The sequence below is a fragment of the Eurypyga helias genome, unplaced genomic scaffold, assembly GCF_000690775.1.
Source record: "Eurypyga helias isolate BGI_N326 unplaced genomic scaffold, ASM69077v1 scaffold6775, whole genome shotgun sequence".
In the NCBI taxonomy this organism is placed as follows: Eukaryota; Metazoa; Chordata; class Aves; order Eurypygiformes; family Eurypygidae; genus Eurypyga; species Eurypyga helias.
The window spans coordinates 30,525-50,586 of record NW_010249439.1 but is presented as its reverse complement, the minus strand read 5'-3'; the positions used below and the strand labels follow the sequence as shown (position 1 = coordinate 50,586).

The 20,062-nt window shown below is 40.4% G+C and overlaps 1 protein-coding gene across 1 annotated transcript in view; it reads left to right on the top strand.

Annotated features, from left to right (window-relative positions):
• Window positions 1-20,062, top strand: part of LOC104509416 (glycosyltransferase-like protein LARGE1) — a gene marked incomplete at its 5' end in the record, with an annotated part of 61,796 nt that overhangs the window by 17,373 nt on the left and 24,361 nt on the right. Inside the window, 3 exons of the mRNA XM_010151350.1 lie at window positions 619-731; window positions 2,257-2,382; window positions 12,260-12,415. Of these exons, the coding sequence (XP_010149652.1) occupies window positions 619-731; window positions 2,257-2,382; window positions 12,260-12,415 (395 nt within the window). The remainder of the gene's footprint in view (window positions 1-618; window positions 732-2,256; window positions 2,383-12,259; window positions 12,416-20,062) is intronic.

The following is a 20,062-nucleotide window of genomic DNA, read 5'->3' as shown; positions in this document are numbered from 1 at the left end:
CCCTAGTAGACAGTGACTTGACAGAATATCCTCTTGGAGCCTGTAGCTTTTCAGAATACAGAGTGGGGAGGGTCTTTTCTGAGTGTTAGGAAGTTCTTTCTTTCTTATAGGGTATTGTCTAATTCTCTTTGGAGAATAACCTTTAGATGGAGTTAACCTCCATCACGTGAATTACCTGAATTGGCTCATTTTGTAAGGAATATTCCCAGTGCTAATCATGTCTTAATTAAATCAAGCTGTGTCATTTAAGGAGCCTGCTACAAATACAACATCCTTCTCTTGTTTCTCTTCTTCCCAGTTTCTCTCTTCTTCCCAGTTTTGCTCCTTTTTGGCTGTATTAGCCTTCTTGCAAGTCTCTATAACCTAGCATGTGTCTGTATGCTATCTCTCTCTGTTTCCTCTCTGTGGGCTCAGGAAAACCTTTTCTTAGTGACATCTTGAAACCTGAAGTTTATTTTTAGTCAAACTATGTTAGCACAAGGTAAGGACTGTAGTTTTTACTGGTAGAGCTCTGCTCGTGTCCTTGTGTTTACTGCTGAGTCAGCACAAAGATGGGAAGGGCCTTGACTGGCATGTGATGTCATGGCTTCTCTTGTTCTCTGCACTGTTTTCTTTCAGGGGTTATCTTGCTGCTTCTGGACAAGTTACGAAAGATGAAATGGGAGCAGATGTGGAGGCTTACGGCAGAGCGGGAGTTAATGAGCATGCTGTCCACTTCCCTGGCTGACCAGGTGAGTAAGACATTGTGGCAGTGTGGTAATGCCCACTACTTCATGGATTGAGGAAGGTAAGAAAGGGAAGGGGGATGAGATGTGGGAACAGGGTGGAGTAGGGGGAAATGTGCCTGTAGTCACCATTTGTTGAATTGTTCTGAGGAAAGCATGGAAGAGAGGAATGGACGGACATTTGTTCATGATAATTCTCTTACTACACTGACACTTCTACCTGCTTTGCACAGATGATTTGTAAGAGAGAAATGGGGTTTTCAGGCTTTAATTTTCTGTCCTCCTTTCTTTAATATAAAACTCTCCAGATACTCAAGTCCAAGTATACTATTTATTTTCCTACTGGTTATTGTCTAAGCAGGCTTCAGTTTTAAGAATTTTCGGATATTTCTTTATTGCTTCTCACACGTGAGTCCTAGCAGTCTTTCAGTGTACTCCTTGCCACAACACCCCTGTGAATACAAAAGCGCTGCTGTTGCCCGCCACAGATGGGAAACTGAGGCCAAGAAAAGAAATAGTGTGCCTATACACAGAAATACATATTTGCTCTCTTTGTGCTTCCTGCCAGCTCATGGTTTTAAATCCAGAAACCCTATTAATGTAGTACTGGACCTGAACCAATAAGTCTTGCTCAACAGCTTTGGTGTATTAACTCAAAGCAGCATCATATTTAGCTCAGAAGCAGCAGAAATATCTACATCTGGCTTATGACCAGTCACCACTAAGGAAGTGTTCTGCTTACTGTGCACATAGGGATGTGCACTTGTGTACAGTATCCTACCAGAGTGATCCAGAAGCTACTGAAGATCATTAAAATTAATCTTGCAACTTAACTGTGTTTTTAGTCAGGTCCTGAGTTGCTGTCTAATACTTGCACAGGGCAGAATTTTGCAGAGTAAACCGAAGTTACTTATGCCTTACCCTAATAACAACCACCAAACTGTCCTTGTAACTTACTTCCCCAGCTGTATAGCTGCATAAAGGTAGAGGTAATCCCTTATGGTGTATGTAGGCTGTTCTGCAGATCTGTCCTACATGCCCATTCCATGAAACACCTAGAATACTTGTTGCAACAATAAAATGCTAGCTGAAATTCCACATAGTAATTCACCTAGAAACAGTACAACTGTCATGATCACTTTTGTCCCCTTTATTGAGAAGTTACTCAGCACTTACTAACAGCAGGCAGTTTGTAATTTCCTGAATATTTCACTCTCTGGTGACTGGAAGAGGAACCACGTCTGTTGCCACCAGTACAAGATAAAGCTTGTGAAAACTTTGCTGGAGTCAAACTTTGCTTAGCTCTGTGTCAAGAGAGCCTGTTCCTTTAGTTCAGATCTACATGTTGCCCCTTAGATTGATAGCATCTTCCATGGAAACAGAATTATGGAGCAAGGTTTGCAGAGTTCACCTCCCATAACTGTTTTCATTTCTCCCTGTGAAGGGGAGAAGGACAGTCAGCTCAGGGAGGATGGGGTAGATTTACTGTAGAAATAACTTTCCCAACCGTTTCTCTGTTTTTGTCTGCTAGGATATCTTCAATGCAGTCATCAAACAAAATCCATTCCTTGTCTACCAGCTCCCATGTTTCTGGAATGTGCAGCTGTCTGATCACACACGTTCCGAGCAGTGCTATAGAGATGTGTCTGACCTGAAGGTATGTTTCACACGAGGTCGTATGGCTGGTATCCTTTGGGACAGAGACTGCAGGACTCGACTGTAACAGAAAGATGAAGTCCCTTAACTAGGGGGAAAATAACACATACACTTTACGAGGACACCCAAGCAGTGGAAGCAAATATGACTTTGGCTTTCTGCATTTTGACTGCTAAAAACGTCAAAGATGGGTGCTGCTTTGGGGTTTGGCAAGGGGTTATAGAGGTGCTTCAACTTCTTATGTTCGGTACCTGTCACCTACAGCACTGAGTTCCTACTGTTGTCCCAGTTCTTAGCTCTTCCTAGCCAAAGAATAAAAAATCTTTTTTGTTGTTGTTGTACTGAACAAGTTTGAAACTGTTTAGTCAGCATCATTTAATAGAGTGAAATTCACGAAGTGTTGGGCAGACCCTAGCTAGAAATACATTAGCCAAAATTTAAAGACATTGCACACTTTGTATTTAGCTGTTGCGTACAATTAACCCAGTCACACTGCCACTCATTTTTCCAGGATTTGCCCTGGGAAAAAAAGGCTGAGTAGAAACCTATTAATTTAATAAAATGAAGCTTACAGCATCAGTTTAATAGCACATTTTTCACTATTGTTAAGTAGAAAATAAATATTTGAACAGTTATGGGTAAATTAATATCAATTGTGCTGTGGTCATTTTGAAAGGCCAGATCAAATGTAGCATGCAGGAAGTTTAGAATTGGAGCTGATTGAGCTTATACAATGTGTAGAATAAGACTGGCTGGCTAAACAGCAGTAGATTCCGTAGAATCTACGTAGAATCTACATCAGAATACAGTAAATATTGGGTAGGTTTTGGTGTTTTGCTTTAAAATTCAGTTAAGGTTCATATGCTTAATTTCTGTTTTGAGAATGCTTTAGTAAATGTGGTTAAAAAAAAAAAAAACCAACACCCAACCTGCAGAACCATAGAACAGGTTGCAGGAGACCTCTGGAGACCATCCAAACACCACTGAGAGCAGGAGCAACTTAGATCATGTTGCTCAGTGCCTTGTTCGGTTGAGTGTCAAGTCTCCAAAGGCTCAGGTTCCGCAACCTCCCTGGCCCCCTGTTCCAGAGTTTGACCGTCCTCATGGTGCAACGTATTTCCTAAATCTAACCAAATTTTCCCTTGTAACAATTTGTAGTGCAGGAATGTTCAGTTTAAACATCAGGTAATGGATGAATATAGAAAATCAATTACCCTTGACACACTGATTTCAAAACCTGCAATTCCCAAAAGACAGAAGATCTTGACTGGGGACAAACTTTTTAGCAGGGTCTGTTGTCCTAGGACAAGGGGTAATGCCTTTAAAAGGGGGTAGATACCCCATCCCTGGAAACATTCAAGGCCAGGTTGGACAGGGCTCTGAGCAACATGATGTAGTGGAAGGGGCCCCTGCTCGTTGCAGAGGGTTGGACTAGATAACCTTTAAAGGTCCCTTCAAACCCAAAATATTATATGATTCTACTACATGGGTTAACTGACCTGTCAAAGCTGGCCAGTATTACTTGAATTTCATATGTAAAGTATTCACAACTAACTATTTAGGTGTGGTCCATGGAAGACAGCTTGTAAAGTTAGATAAGTATACTGGTCAGTACCTCAATCACTAAATATTTTGTAATAGATGTTTGTAGGGCAGGATCTACGCAAGAACTTAAAGCTTCATGGTGTTATGACTTGTAGCAAAGTGCTGGTAGAGATTTAGTTCTGTGCTCATATTGAATATCAGGTATGACAGCAATTGCAAAGTCTGAAACAAAAAGAGAGATGTAGCAGGGAAAATATTTTCTAAAAGATGAAATACAGAAAAATACACCTCCTACCTGGGAGATATCACAGCATTTTTCTGTGAATTAGGGGCTTACGTTAATTTGTATAATCCACAGAGGCAGTCAGATGGGACTCAGCACAAGGTTAAGGAAAACATTTCCATGGAAAACAAGCTACTGAAGCTAATAACTGAGGACCAAGGGTTTGGTTCAGTTGTCTAAACACAGTTTGAGTCACCATAATCTTGGATATCTATATGGGACTGGCAGATACAACAGGCTTGCAGGAGACAATACCCTTTTGGCAAGCCAGCTGATGGGCAGACAGGGTAACCCTAAGGTGCTTTCAGTGTTACTGCCTATGTGTATTCAGGCAACTGGATTGTGCTCCCCGTGAGTGGTTTTGGAGACTGGTTAGGCTCACCTCAGAGTAGTTATCTGACAACTAATCAGTCAAATCACTCTCTAAGCTCCAGTTACTACATTGACTAATTCCAATCAAGTGTGGGTCATCTAGCTCATATGTAACTCCTACAAGTAAGAATTTAATGGAAGTATCTTAAAAATAAATTGGATCCTTGCCTCATTGTTGATTAACACATTTATGTTTACAAGTATAACTTAGGCTTGGTTGTTTATTACTGTATATGTATTGCACTGTCAGCTCTATTACAGCATAGGCAATGAAGTCTAAGATGCATAATATAGTCCACTGGCTTTAAGTAATGAGCTTCTCCACTAGCTTTAAATACTGAGGTATTTAACTGAACAAGGGGTGCAGACATAGAAGCAATTTCTTCATCTGAACTGGACTTATTCACAGTGCTAAAATTATCCCCTAAATACTGAACTGGGGCTGAAATTCTTTGCTTTGAAAGAGGACAGAGCCTTATCTAGTGCACATAAGCTTGCTGGTTCCAATAATGCTCTTCGATACTCAGCAGTTACAGAACTGGCCCTCAGGCAGCACTGTTTAAAACTCTTCATACAATTAATTGGTTTATGATTTTTTTTAAAGTTGTGAATTTGCATTATGAAAATTAGCAAAATTCTAGTTCTGAAGAGAAACCAGCTGGTTTGGTATGTGGTCCTCAAAAAAGCAACAAATGTTGTTAGCCCACGTTAGAAAATACACTCTTAAAATCACCAAAGTTAGTCAGTTCCATGGCATTTAATATAAATGGTATGACACAACATATTTGGCACATCCTGTATTTCATGGTAAGACTGGAATAAGAAACGAGGTAAGAGAAACCTCCAGGGTAAGGGGGAGAGAAAGACAGATTGTGAAGTTTGTACTGGGGGATTAAGAAGCATAGCATAGGAAAGAAGGATATGCAGGAAGAGATTTAAATTCCAACGTAAAGCTGGCCCAGTCAAATATTCCTCAGTTAAATCAGACTGCATTCCTCATGTCAGGCTGAAAAGGCACTAGTTTAATTCTGTCTGGCTTCAAAGTCCATGGGACTTGAGGATTTGTCAACTCTTACACACAAAATTGTGTTAAATAAACTTAGACCCCCAGGGCTGGCTGCTGTTCAGGTGTGTGTATGTGTATATATACACACTTTTTTTGCTGCTTTTTTCAGTCACACAAACATATTTTTTGCAGGCCTGTGGAACACCTGAATATTTTATATTGCCTGAACAGGAATCTAATCACTTTTTTCCTCTTTATAGTTCTCATTAAGTTGAATCTCTATCCATTTTATTATTTTGGGGGTTTTTTTTGGTTGGGTTTTTTTGTGAGGTTTTGTTGGTTGGTTGGTTGGTTTTGACTGACTTATGTTAGGGAAGGCCAAATGTATGACTACTGAAGTCTCCTGCTGCAGTTGAGCAGCATGTACAAATTTGAGAAGACTTGCATATGGGGATCTTTCAAAAAAAGCACGAGAAGAACAGAAATATTTATAACAAAGTTCTGCATTGTTAATGACCTCTAACTTTATGTCTGTCTAAAGCAACATCAGAGGAAGACTACTATATTATTTTTATTGATCTAAGTGCTTATTTAACATCCTGTGTCATACTATATAATGCTTGAGGCTACACTGTACACAACTAGACTGAAGTCTGGGCTGTGTTCTGCTGTCTGTGGCATATGGAACCAAAACTTACGTAAACAATTACACTTACAAAAATCTTCCTTTCTCCACCCTGAGGGCACATGTTTTAAGGATGCTTTGCATCAGTCAAGAATGTCTTGAAATGAGCAATTTTAATAAAAAACAACTGTGGGCTAAGAGGAAGCAGATGCCCTTTCATTCTTTTTGCCAAGTGAGCCAACTGCAGCCTCTAAAGGCCAGAGGTGTTTATTTTTGCATGGCATTTGTTACACACTGGAGAAACCACTCAGGTGCTGTTATTGAAGGTTGCCCAAAAGATGTGGAAGTGCTAATAGTCATTCTCTGTAGGCATCCACTGCCTATCTTGCTTATCTTCGCTCCTCACATGGTCCCCTGTATACCACCTGCAATGTTGGTGGACAAGAATATGTGCTGTAGGACCATGCCTTGTTGAGCTAGGAAGCCCAGGGGGTTCTGTCTGGGACTGAGGTTCATTGATGCATCACTTCTGCTGGGTTGGGTCCTGAGTTTGCTTTCCTTCTTGGTTAATAGCTTGTTCCTGTCCATAAGGAAGTATCAATTACTATGATTTGGCACAAGCCAAATGGCAAGAAAAATCCTATGAAAGAAGGTAATGAATTGTGATGCTTCTGACAATGAATCATGACCTCACTGAATGAGTCAGTCATGAAGAGACATCTGGTTGTCAAGGATACAGATGCTATTTGTACACAGAGAATCTGGTAATTCACAATCACAAAAATCAGATGCTGGACTCTTCAATAGGAATGTGTCAAATTATTAAAATTTGCACTCACCCCACCCTCCAAACAGGAAAATGTTTTAAATCCTGTTAATGACTTTTCAAACTAGTTTTGAACACAGCTGATACAAAATTAGTAGATAGATAAATAATTAACCTCATAACACAGTTTCAGAGTGGGGGAGTTTGTGATTCACTGTATCCTCCCTGTGAACGTCCTCCACACTAGAACAATTTGGTGAGACTGCTGACCAAAGTTTAAACAGCTTCTTGTCCATAACCCAAATCCATAATTTCAGATCAGCCTGGAATGTAACCTACTGCACCTCTTTATGTCACAGTGCTTGAGCCACCCCATGCTGTCCAAGCACCTCAGCATTGATCTGCAGCAGCTCTGGCATTCTGCTGCCTTCCACCATTTAATGCCAACCGGGAAGAGCTACACTGAGGGGTGTAGGGGATCAAGGGGGTTAAACCTAGACACCTCCCTTGAATGAACATTGAAGTCAGAAAGGTGCTTCCACTCTGCCAAAAAGGAAGGAGCACTGTGGTATTGGAGGTGTTTTTACAGTCAGGAGGCCTCTTGTTGAACAGGAGTTGGAGAGCTGCAAAGCCTTTTGAGGAAGAACTGAGAACTTTGGTGAAAAGTGACAGTCTGTCAGCTTACTGTCTTACAGTATAAGCAGTAAACTGGGGAGGTAAAGTAGTCCCTGGGACCGTGGGCACTAGGTCAGGTAGGACAAGGATTTGAGTCCCAAGTCCAAAAGCAGTGCCTGGACCTCTGGGTTGCTGGATACTCCAACATGAGTCTCTTCTACTTATGTAGTTCAGAACTACCAGTCTGAAACCTCCCTGATGACATTTTTGTGAAGTATTTGATCCTTTCTGAGGAAATTGGTTCTTTTATTAAACCATTCATTCCTGATAAAACATAGTTTAAAAATAAAGTTTCCAGACATCTCTAATCAAGGTATAAGTTACACATGTGGTGCTTGTTTGCAGTGTGACTTGGGGCATATTTAAACTTTTCAATAACCTGTGCCTGGAAAAAAGCCTATTGAGATGGCATTGAAGTGGCTTATAAAGGTGGCTTTACTGAGCAAATTTGCTGAACATTTAACTCCTGTTGATTTCAGTGGGAACTGTCTGGTTGCCTAAAGAAGGAGCCTAGTTTTTAAGCAGGAAAGCTCCCCATCTATAAAATGCCACTTTTACTTAACTAAATTTGTGAAGTGCACATGGGTTTCCTTAAGAATATCTGTTCAATGCTTTGCCTTTCTTTAGGTTTAAATTTAAGCTTAATTTATTCTTACTTTTAAACCTTTCAGCCTGGAAAGTAGGTGCATATATATATATATGTATATATATACAGGATATCGTGTATTCTCTGGTTTTGTCAGGGCTGAAGGAGACTGAGAAATTATCAAGATGTGCTTTTGGATAAAAAATGGAAGAGGTTGTGGTTAAGGAAACATCTGGACAAATAATTCTTCTGGAGAGAGATGCTTCAGGGGAAAAATGGATAAAGGGTACCTGTAGAAATAAAGTTGTGTTGAAGACTATCATTTAGTGGTTTGAATGTCAGATTTGAAATATTTAATCTCCCCAGAGAGGACAATGCAGCTGGTAACCTAAGGAGGTTTGCTAGGATTTTTGTTTTCAGTGTATTTCCATGCAGTTAACTGACCTCAGACCCCTCTCCTACACTCCACCAGCATGTATCATCCTCTGTTACCTTTCATCTTGGATCCTATTGTCAGTCTATGAGGTTCCAACTATGTCATCGTTTGAGTGCTTTGGGTCAGAACCTGGTGAATAAACGGGAACTATCAGCGCAGTTAGGCTGTTTCACTAGGTCACAACTGTATGGAAGTATTCCAGGAGGCTGGCTGAGCGTAATCACAGTGAGTGGTAACGGTTGCTGATTAACTAGAATGTTATTAACAGAAATGCAGATAGTGCCAGGTTGCTTAATGACAACTAACCAAGTGTTAAATAGATGTGGAATTTTAAGTTCTGATCTTTCAGCACTTAAATTGCTAAATGAAGATTAAGGAGCGTAGTTTTCTTAGTTCTCAGGAGACCTTGATGAAGAGTGGAAAGATCCGTGGGACAGCGTGAAGGCTGGCACTGTTTCTGAGGTGTCCACCTAGATAATGGCACTGGAATTTTATGTGTTCTAGCTGCAGTTTCCTCTGTAAGCCAATAGAGCTTTGGAATAGCTAAGATACTAGGAAGGAAAATAGAAAAAGATATAAGCACAGTATTATGGTGCTGTTCAGTCATGGAAAGTGGATGTTGTAGTAATGAGATTTTTAGTTTCTAGATCTGCTTTCTCTTTTCAGTATTGAGATAAAGCCTGCTCAGCCTGCAAATAAGATTCTGAGTTTGACTTTTCCTTCTGATTTCCCTGAAGTCTCTTTCCAACTGATACTTTTTTTTCTCCAATCAATTCACTGTTGCCCACAATAAAGTTTCAAATGCTTTGGCCATAGCTTTACCTGTGTGGCCCATTGACTTCATCACGTACATCACTGATGCCCATGACAGCCTATGTAAGGATGTCTTGGCCTGTAAAACCTCTGCTGTGGCTGATGGAGCAATGAATCAAACCAGACAGCTACAGTCAGAACTGAAGGTAAATCTGTGGGCTGACAGAAAAGAAAAAAAATGGTCTTTGGATGTGGTGTTGTATGTCAATGGTTAAGAGTCTTCGTGATTTTTAAAACCTGCTCTTCTTTTTTATGTTTTCAGGTATCCCATAATATTTATCTAACCATACATTTGAAAAGCAGCCTGCTTTTTTACTAGACCTGTTTTATGGTTTTCCTACCTCAGGTCATCCAGATGGTTGCATAGTTCCTTGACGTTCCTGAGTTGCATTGGCGTGTGCTGTCTTCCTTGATTAAAAAATGAGCTTTTCTGGACAGTCATCAGCTCCATTCAGCTTTCTTCAGTTCACTCCAGGCTCCCCTGACATTTGTACACATGCAGCATCCTGACACATTTCAAATCTGATCAGATCTGAACCACCAGCTAGGCCCTTGACACCTGCCAGCTTTTACACACACAACAGATTTTAAAGCACAGCAGCAACGAGCCTCTACTCTGACAACTGCAGTTGTCTGGCTTTGACATCCTCCCCTCCACAACTGGGTAGAGCCATCAACACCAGTATGTGGCTGGGATGTGACACAGTGTACGTTGATGGGAAATTCCTGCAACACTGGGGAGCCTGTCCTGTAACACTTACTGAGTGTATCATCATTGGCCATTTCTGTGCTCATGGTCCCCAGGGTGAGTGGTCGGAGTGCTCAGGGCAGGGATAGGATGATCATGAACACATCCAGAAGGAAACTCCCATGGAGTAGTAGGAAGAACACGCAGAAGATTTTTCTTAGTAATTATGTTTTTGTCCCATTTGCCAGCTTCTCAGCCTTCTTTGACCCACTCTTAAATTAAGTGCAGGTTATCAGCAGGCAGTTTCCATTCTGTGCCTGCTTGTAGAAGTGCATGCTAGTGCCCTGTAAAACTGTTAAGCAGCCCTTTTAAGTTCCTTCAGCTCTATGCTGCTGTTACACATGCCCGTTTCCCTGAGGTAGGATTGAGTCGTTGAGATATTTTGCATGCTTTTAATACGTTTTGCTGCAATCAAATGCAACGGAGGAAATATGGCAAGCTCTTTACAAAGAAAGGAGTTTTTGAGGAAAATCTCTACACCGAATATTTTATGTCTAAATAATCTCACAGGTTTATACAGTGTGTAGATTTAATCATGATTTTGATTCATAGTGTTTCCTGTAACTGGAAAAAATGATTTGCCAATTTTGGAAATTATCTTTTTTCCCCTACAGTTGCTTTTGTGCATGTACGTTGTTCGGACATCCTAGTAGCCTCAACAGTGAAATCCCATGAAGGGATAAATCCTTCATTATCAGGAGATACGCACCTTGGTGCTGGATATGTAGAAGAGACTGACGTAGCTTTTATGGCAATATAAATACTTAGTGGAGAAACTATGTTGTTATGTATGGGAAGAATTCAGGCTCCGTCCTTTCTTTCCTCCTCCAGTCCGCTCATTTGGCACCAGATAGCGTGATTTCAGGGGGCTCCCTGTTCCTGTGGAGCTGTTTTGCCAAGACCAAGGGAACCGCCTTCATCTGCTCTGGGCTGCTCCTGTGCTACATGCTGCGCTTGAGCTCTGTGCCTTCCCTCCCACAAATGCAATGTTCGGAGCAAAGCTTCCCGCGCGACCAGCTTGGCAGCTGGAGTTGCAGCTCCGTGGCTGTGTGTGAGTGACACAGTGCCTTCATGCAATTAACTTAATGGATTCAGAGAACCTCCAGAACTCCTAGCTTGGAAATATTCCCAAGGGAGACTTTTTTTTTTTTTTAAATATCTTTAGAAGCCACGGAAATAAAACTAAATGCAAAGCATTTGGTTTTTTTTTTTTTCCTTACGCCTAAAATATAGCCTCTATAAAATGAAATAATTTCTGCAAGCCACTTTTGGCTCCCTCTTTGTTTTTCCTTAAGGGCCCATTCTTATTCAACTGGCAGCAGTGCGAAGTTGCCTTGAATCAAGCCCTTTATGTCAGCACTGGAGTTGTATCTAGACCAGTACGAGAGGCAGCTCCCATTAGCAGAGGCTAAATACCTGCTAGAAATTGGAATTCAAAGGGTGAAGCATTGTACTGCATTCCTGTGTTGTGTAATGCTACTGAGATCAGTCATGTTTAAATGAAGCAATGCAAGAAGGAAGTCAGATTAAATTCAGTCTTATTTGAAGGGTGTAAATGGGTATAGGAATTAATTTCAAGCTTTTTCTGCTCAGTATCTAACCAGAGAAGTGCATCTGGCCTGAAACAGTGAATCAATTTCATTAGCTGAAACAGTCATATGGAAATCTGAGATTAATGTTTAATACCTACATCCCTGTGTCCCTCGTCCTGCCACCTTCTTCAAGAGAGACCATAACTGATCAGGTCAGGGATTAGAGTTGTGGCAGCATTTAGGAGGTGCTGGAACACAAACTGGAGCAGCACACCAACTCAAATGTGCAGGTTCTCCTATGGAGGAGGCTCAAAGCGCGTCACCCGTGGGCGAAGCCTTCCTGATGAAAAGACAGAAGGAAGTCTGTGTAGTTTTGGGGTGGGGATTTTTTGTTTTTAAGAGGGCAGCAAACTGACCACACATAAAAACAGCAGATAAAGCAAATCTGTATTCTAACAGCAGGATGTGTTTTGTCTTTTTTCCCCTCTGAGGTGATTCACTGGAACTCACCAAAGAAGCTGCGAGTGAAAAACAAGCACGTGGAGTTTTTCCGCAACCTCTACCTGACGTTCCTGGAATATGATGGGAATTTGCTGAGACGGGAACTCTTTGGTTGCCCCAGTGAGGCAGATGTTAACAGTGAAAATGTAAGTGGGATGTCTGGGGCTTGAAGATTTAAAGGGTGTTTTGGACATGACACAGGCTACATGAGGACTTGGAGAGTTGATGGTGTTGGTAGTGCAGTGCAGGGGGACTTGGGAGAATTGAGAATTGAGGTCAGATTCCAAGAGTGACGCTCTGCAAATCATTTAATCTCTCTGTGCCTCAGTTCCTTGCCTGTAAAATTGTGATATTAATCCTGCCTTTCCCCGTTTTTTTTTGGTGGTGGTGGGTTTGTTTTGTTTTGTTTTGTTTTTTGTTGGCTGCCTTGCCTTTTAAAAAACTCTGATAAAGGTAAGATCACAAACTGAAAATGAGGATTTGGGCTTTTAAGTCCATTAGGCAATTTTGCAAATCTCACCCTTAGACCTAAAACATTCCAGGGGAAGCGCTTGTTTCTTGCCATGTGTTTGTTTAGTATACAGTGATGTCAATTTTGGCTACTAGATACTAATGTGCAAATAATGAAGAAATGAAAATACGAAGACTGCTGGATTTAGGTCTATGAGTTACTGCTGTGCTGCAAACTATACAATGAGTTAAAACTTCAAGGAACACATAGGTTGTGAGACTGTGCAGTTTTTACCTGCACTGCCCCGAACCAAACACAGCAGCATTTATGTGTATTGACATAAAATTTGCAATCAGAACCTTTCAGAGGAATGAAATCTTTTGAAAATGGTTGAAATCAAGGATGTTTACATACAGATGTTTGTATGTGAATGTGTGCCTTAGTACGTATAGTTCCAATGTAAAAAACCGTTAAATTAAATGTTTGTACACAGAGGTAGGTATATGAACTCCTTGTGTATAATGTGGTCTCTAGAGATTTCTAGACCAAGTATCAATTTTGGTTATGTAGTCTGAAAGGAAATAAGAAGGAACATGTAACATTTTGTTATCTTCAAGGAAAAAAATATCTAAAATATACATCATTCTCTATATAAAAATCAATAAAGCAAAGCCAGTATCATGTACATGTTAGCAGTTAAGAGGTAATTGGCAATCAGTAGCATCATTGAGGCTTGTAGTGTTTCCATTTAGTCTGTGGATAAAATGACCGCAGTAGATACCATTCCCAATTTTTTAACTATAGCACTCAGAGATTGGATAGATATATTTTAGCCCAAGGTATGGCTTCCCAGGTACTTAATTGACCATCTCACTGTCTTCTGAAAGGAGTGGGGAACGATGAGAAATGGAGATAAACATTAAGTGGGAGAGACTGAAGCAGGGATGAGAGAGGAAGTGAGCACGCAGTGAGAACAAAAGCACATGGAGAAAGAAAATCCTCTGAAAGAGTGAGAGGCTTTTAGGCAATCAACTGAACTGAATGTGATAGAAGACCGCTAAGACTCTAGTGATCAGAGACCTTCAAGATAGTAGACAGTAGACGGAGTAGAGGGTAAGATAGGAAGAGAAAAGTCAAGTGAGACATTAAAAAAAAAGATGACAGAACACACCTTCATCGCACTTTAAGAATGCAAGTTAAAATTATACTGAATTCACAATATGTTGTGTGGGTTCAAAGAGCATGAATGCACTCAAAGACTTGTGGCTATATTTTCCAGAGCTCTCCAAATCCTTAATAAACAGATTTATTCCAGATGACAAGTTGCTGAGGAGCAGTGCACAGTGAATACAAGTTCTTGCTGCTGAAAATGGCAGTCCTGAAAGTTTAAAATGTCTCATTTTACTGAACTTGTATCTAGTTGACAGACACTGGAAATGACTAACTGTTCAAGCTTGTTTCTTATTCAAGACAAGTAGAACGCAATATGGTATATGGTATGGCTTGTGTCTGAAAAAGAAATGTAACTCATTCTTCCATTTATAAATTAAAAAAAAAAAGATACTGAAAAAAAAATGAGCTAGACATACAAAAATACGTGAATCCTAACTTGCCAAGAGACACCAAAAAGTTAACAGCCTTCTATCAAAACAATCAGATACAGACAAAAAATTTAACTTTGCATAGCTTAGGAGTAGTCACTTAGGAGAAGATGTTTTGTTTTAGTTACCCTTGATGCAGGCTCCCCTCTATACTTGACTATGTCCTTTTTATTTTAGAATACAAAATGCAAGTTTCAGCTTTGAAGTTATGAGATCCTAAGAATAAGATTATCATGAAAGCCACTGTTGCACTCTGCTGTCGTGCATAGAGTGTCACAGATGTCCTATTAAAATAGAGCACATTGCCATAATCTATTGCAGGATAATCTTCAGAAGCGGAGAAACTTGTAAGGTGAGCAGGGAGCCAGTTTGTCATTCCTCCCAGTACAAGAACGAGGGGGCATGAAGTGAAATTAGCAAGTAGCAGGTTCAAAACAAAAGACAGACATTTCACCCACAATGTAATGAAGCTTTGAGCAGGAGGTAATGTTGCTAAAAATATACATATGCTCAAAAAGTGACTCTTCATGGAAACAAAATCAATCAGGAGCTGTTAAGCTTTGGCACAGAAAGTCCTTGAACCTCAAGTTCAGGACTGGGGGAGCATTTTGAGAAAGCATCGCTGTACACTCAGGCTTTTACACTCCTTCCTATGCAGCCCGCTCATAGCTGGAGACAAAATGCTAAGATAGATGGACCTTTAGTCTGACAAGATGCAGCCGTACGTTTCCATTAGGATTCCTAAGCATATATGTGACATAAAAGGCAATAATTTTGTTAAAGTCAGTTATGTACGCTGTTTGATTTATCTTAATAGCTATTAGTTTTCCTTTCTTCTCTGAATTGAGACCAGCAGACCTAAAACACAATTGCGCTTTATTATGCTGGGCATTGTACATGGCTAAAAGGCGCTGCTTCGGCTGCCTGTGCTTCTCAGCACTGTGGGCCAGTGGACAAAATGTTAGAATAGCTCTGCTGGTTTTATAATCAGAATTGCTTAAGCACTAAATGCAGTGAGCTCTGTTATGGAAGAAGCAGTGGTTTAGTGGGAATCTGTCACTCACAGACTGGCTTGATCAGGACCTAGCCATAAGGTCTTGTTTCAATATGCCAGCCATTGCTTCTCTACAGTTTAATATTTGTAGTGATGTTTTATTTAGAACTCAACCTGTTATTAAGGAATCTCATTTGTAATGCAAATATCTGTAAAACATGAAAAGGAAGCGTGGCAGTGGGTACCGTTGGGCTGGTTCTGTTACTCTAAGGCCTCGTTACACTTCTCATCAGTACTGAAATGGCCTTCAAATGAATGTAAATTGTGTATCTTCACTTTTTAAGGACTCTTTATAGTGCTAGAGATATGTAAAGGAGCATTAGTTTAAAAGGTAATCAGACCTTATATTAAATTCTCTCACTCTTTATCTGTGTATATGTATGCATGCATGTATGTTTTAAATATATATGTCTATATGCATGTGGAAGGAGTAATTTTTAAACGTTTGCTAAGGAATAACAATCCACAGTCTGAGATTTAAGAGATCTATAAGCAGTCTTTGGTTCTTTCCTGCACAGTCCTGATCTAGTCAGTTGTTGATCTTCAGCTGCACCAAATAGCACTGCTAGTTTCCAAAACGTTACAAATGGGAACGAACAGAACAGGTAGGGCTCTGAAACAGAAACATTGGAGGCAAAGAAATACAGACTGGGGTAGTTTTTCTGTTTATGTAAAAATGCTTATATGTATGTCTGTGTGTACATACATGTTTCATTCTTTCCTTGCAATGAAGTTCAAGCTGAAAGACCCTGTGTGTTGCAGGGATGAGCTGTGGACGGGAGCCTGACACACAGTCCTTGCTGTAGAGCAGGACTGTAAGTCCACTTCATTCAATATGTGCTAAAATGAGATTACACAGAGCAGACTCTTCTCTGCAAATTGGTATTACAATCACCCCTTTTGCTTTTGTGCAGATTTTGGATGGGTAATTCAGAATATTAACTAAATCCTCCTGTAAACACTGCCATTGACTCGAGTGGCCTTTGGAGCACGTCCTTACTCACTCCATCCTACTTAGTCCATGTTATTCTCCCTTCTAACACTTTCTTTCTTATATTCATGCAAGGCACATTTTAAGGAAACCCATGCAGGCAAAGCTCACAATAATCTCAAATCTGAATGTTTCCTATTGGCTTTTAATGCTTATGTCCAGCATTTCATGCTTAGAACCCTGAAGAATCATAGACCTACTGTAAAGCCTAAAATATTTCAACAATCTTCTGTCTACCAGTCTAGCTCTATGGTTATGCTATGAGGTAGGTTTTGTAAGCCTGATATTAGCACAAACACACACGTTCAACCTTTTATCATTCTCATAAAACTTCTTTCATGCAGACAGCTTCTCACTTGGTACCTCTGCCAAAGCATTAAACCTGAAGGTTGAATGGGGCATCCCCTATTAGTGAAGCTTGTGTCCTGGTCCAAAGTCCAGACCAAGATGTGTGAGAAGTTTATCACTGATTTCACTCAGTTTAAGAAAAGGAAAGTAGATTCCCATTAGAGAAGACTTTCAGAAAACACAGGAAGATTTTTGTTTTGAGGTTTTCAATTCAACAATACAAAGAAATAGTGTAAAAAATCTACCTCTCCCTGAAAACTTTCTTGGGTATATACTTACTAAATGTGTTTTTACTTATTTACTTTTCTATGCAAAACCAGGGATTCTTAATATTTACAAACGGCTGTGCATGTGGTCTTGTAATATCCACCAGCAGAGCAAGAGATTCTAGCAATATATCATGTAGTGTAATCTCTACTGTCACATTTAGCAATTTTTGAATGTCTAAATGTGGCATGCAAAGGGAGCTTCCAAGTCTGCATCAGGGTGCTGAACTTGCAGTCAGACTGATGCTTTGAGTACCCTTTGCTCCTGCAGAATTTCAAAATAGTGCATCATTTGTAGGGCTGGGATTTAAAGTTACTATTTTGTCATGACATAGTTTTTCTGTAGTAATAACAGATGGTATATGGCAGTTTTGGGGTGAAATCCTGACTTTCCCAGCTGCATTGTTTCTATTATTATAACTGTTATTGTTACTAAATGCTGAGCTGGTAGCCCATCCTGTTAGTTGCCTGAAAGTTGCCGTTATACTGCTTTCAGCAGCTTGTAATATGGCTAGATGGGGGATCATGTGGACTGGGAATTTTTTTGTCATGCTGGTATGCCTCTTTTTTTTCTTTCACTTTTTAAAGTGAAACATGGAGAAAAGCTTCAGGGGTTTGCCCACACCAAAAGTTCTGATGACCTCTTCATGGAAATACTCCAGACTTCAAAAAAGGAACTGATTTTGGGGCCAGAAACGTATCTTTTGCCAACCTAGTGAAAACTCAGGCAAATTATAATGCTGAAAAATCATGTTTTGCACATCATCAATAGTGTTTTCTTTGACTTTAAGGAGGCTCAGATCTCTGGAGACTCTTTTCTTAGGAGTGTGCATGGATCTGACTGACCAGATATACATATGCCAGTCACAGCAGAGTTGAGTGTACTGCAGGCAGAGGACCTGGACAAGGAGTGCCATTTTCTGTGACTGTTTTTTCTGAATGTCTCATGCCAGGTTCTGACTCAACAGTAGAGCTGAGACCAGTGAACCTATTTGGTGTCTGTTCTGAGGGACATCCATTTCCCTCACTGGTGTCCGGACAGTATGGAGGAGAGAAAAATCCGGATTCACATATAAAAGGGATGAAACCTAGATCAAAGGCAGAAAGGAAAGTGTTAATTGAGAAATAGGTTCTGGAGAAGACAGAGTTTGGAGCAGGAAGAGGAAAGGTTGTAGGGTAGGGAACTGGCAGACTACTTGAGTAGGGACCATGGGATTAGAAACAGCACTGGGACTGGCTTAGACCATGAGACTTGCCACACAAGAAGCAAGAGGGCTAGGAACAACTTGTTAAAAGAAAAGCAAGGAGACCAACCTGTCAACACGTAATTTTCTAGAAAAATAGAATCTATTTTTTTATGTATCCTTTTATTTGTTTTAGGGAACTGGCAGACTACTTGAGTAGGGACCATGGGATTAGAAACAGCACTGGGACTGGCTTAGACCATGAGACTTGCCACACAAGAAGCAAGAGGGCTAGGAACAACTTGTTAAAAGAAAAGCAAGGAGACCAACCTGTCAACACGTAATTTTCTAGAAAAATAGAATCTATTTTTTTATGTATCCTTTTATTTGTTTTGGTATGCTGCATGTCAATGGTTGCCATATTTATTTCTGAATCAAGTAACATCATGATGCTGATGAAAGCACTTCCTGTTTCTCACTACAGTATTTCCCAAGAGAACATGTACCATACACTGTGAAAAGAATACATTTTTCAACCATGTTTCCTAGAGGTGACATTTCCCACATGCTCAGTGGCAAGTAGCCTTAGCATTGAAAATCTTGTAGACACAGTGAATCTCATGCTAAGCAGGTACTCGTTTATGAGAATACATGCTGTCACTCTAAGGTTGAAAAGTCTTTGCTATATTAGGCATATTCTTGTAAGTATAATGGAGAGGTTCATAATGGGAATGCCATCTTTTTTATCAAATACAGCCGATACTAAGGTCCTCATTTTGATGGTGCACAGTGTTTAGGTAACATCTGTTAGCATGGATCTGTCAGCATTCCCATCATAAACCAATCTTTTCAGAAAGGCATAGTGTGGGTGCAAACCTTAAACAAGCTTTAAGTTCTTTGTCTGTAAATAATGGATCCACACAATATGTGTGCTGTAGATACAGAATCATAGAATCATAGAATCACTGGGTTGGAAAAGACCTTAGAGATCATCCAGTCCAACCAGATCTGTCTGCCACTAAACCATATCTCTCAGCACCTCATCCACCCGTCTCTTAAACACATCCAGGGACGGTGACTCCACCACCTCCCTGGGCAGCCTGTTCCAGTGCGTGATAACCCTTTCGGTGAAGAACTTCTTCCTTACATCCAATCTAAACCTCCCCCGGCGCAGCTTGAGACCATTATCATTGGAGAAATTTCATTTGATCATGTAGCTGAAAAATAATATGGGGTAACTCAGAGATAAATTTAAGGATGTATATGTGACTGTCTTAGACAATTCCCTGCCTTTTGAATGTTGTGCTTCTTTAACATTCTTAATTTTAAGTATATGCATTAAAGTGGCATGTGACTGTGCGATATGTATTTCTAGATTCTATGTGTCTCTTCATAGTAAAGTGGAAATAGCCTGTATATGTGTGTGTGTTACTGGAGCGTGGGTATCTAAGAGTATGTTGGAACTGGGGGAAACAAAGAAAGTGAGAGAGGGAAAAGGCTTTTAAACTGCATAAAACTGTGCAGCACCCAGCACGTTGTTCCTGATACTTTGTGCACATCATAGCAATGAGATAGCTTGTGAGCTTACAGGTTTTGCTGGACCGAATCCAGAGTGCCTAGTGTGTACAGCATTGCTTCCACTAGGAGAGGAGTTTTCGTATGGATAATCACATGCTATTGCTTTCCAGTGCCCGTTGCCATTGCAGGATAGGCCCATCCTTAATGCAGACTGCTCGCCGCATACGCAGTGGCAATACTAGAGGTCAGATCACAACTAGCCCTGTGCTGGTTGTCCCACCTGAAGGAGCACACCTTAAGCAAGCTGTGTTTGCACAGCCTGCAGAGTATGGCTCCTAAGGCTGCCTAGCAGTTGTGGCTCGTGGTGTGGGCAGGCGAGG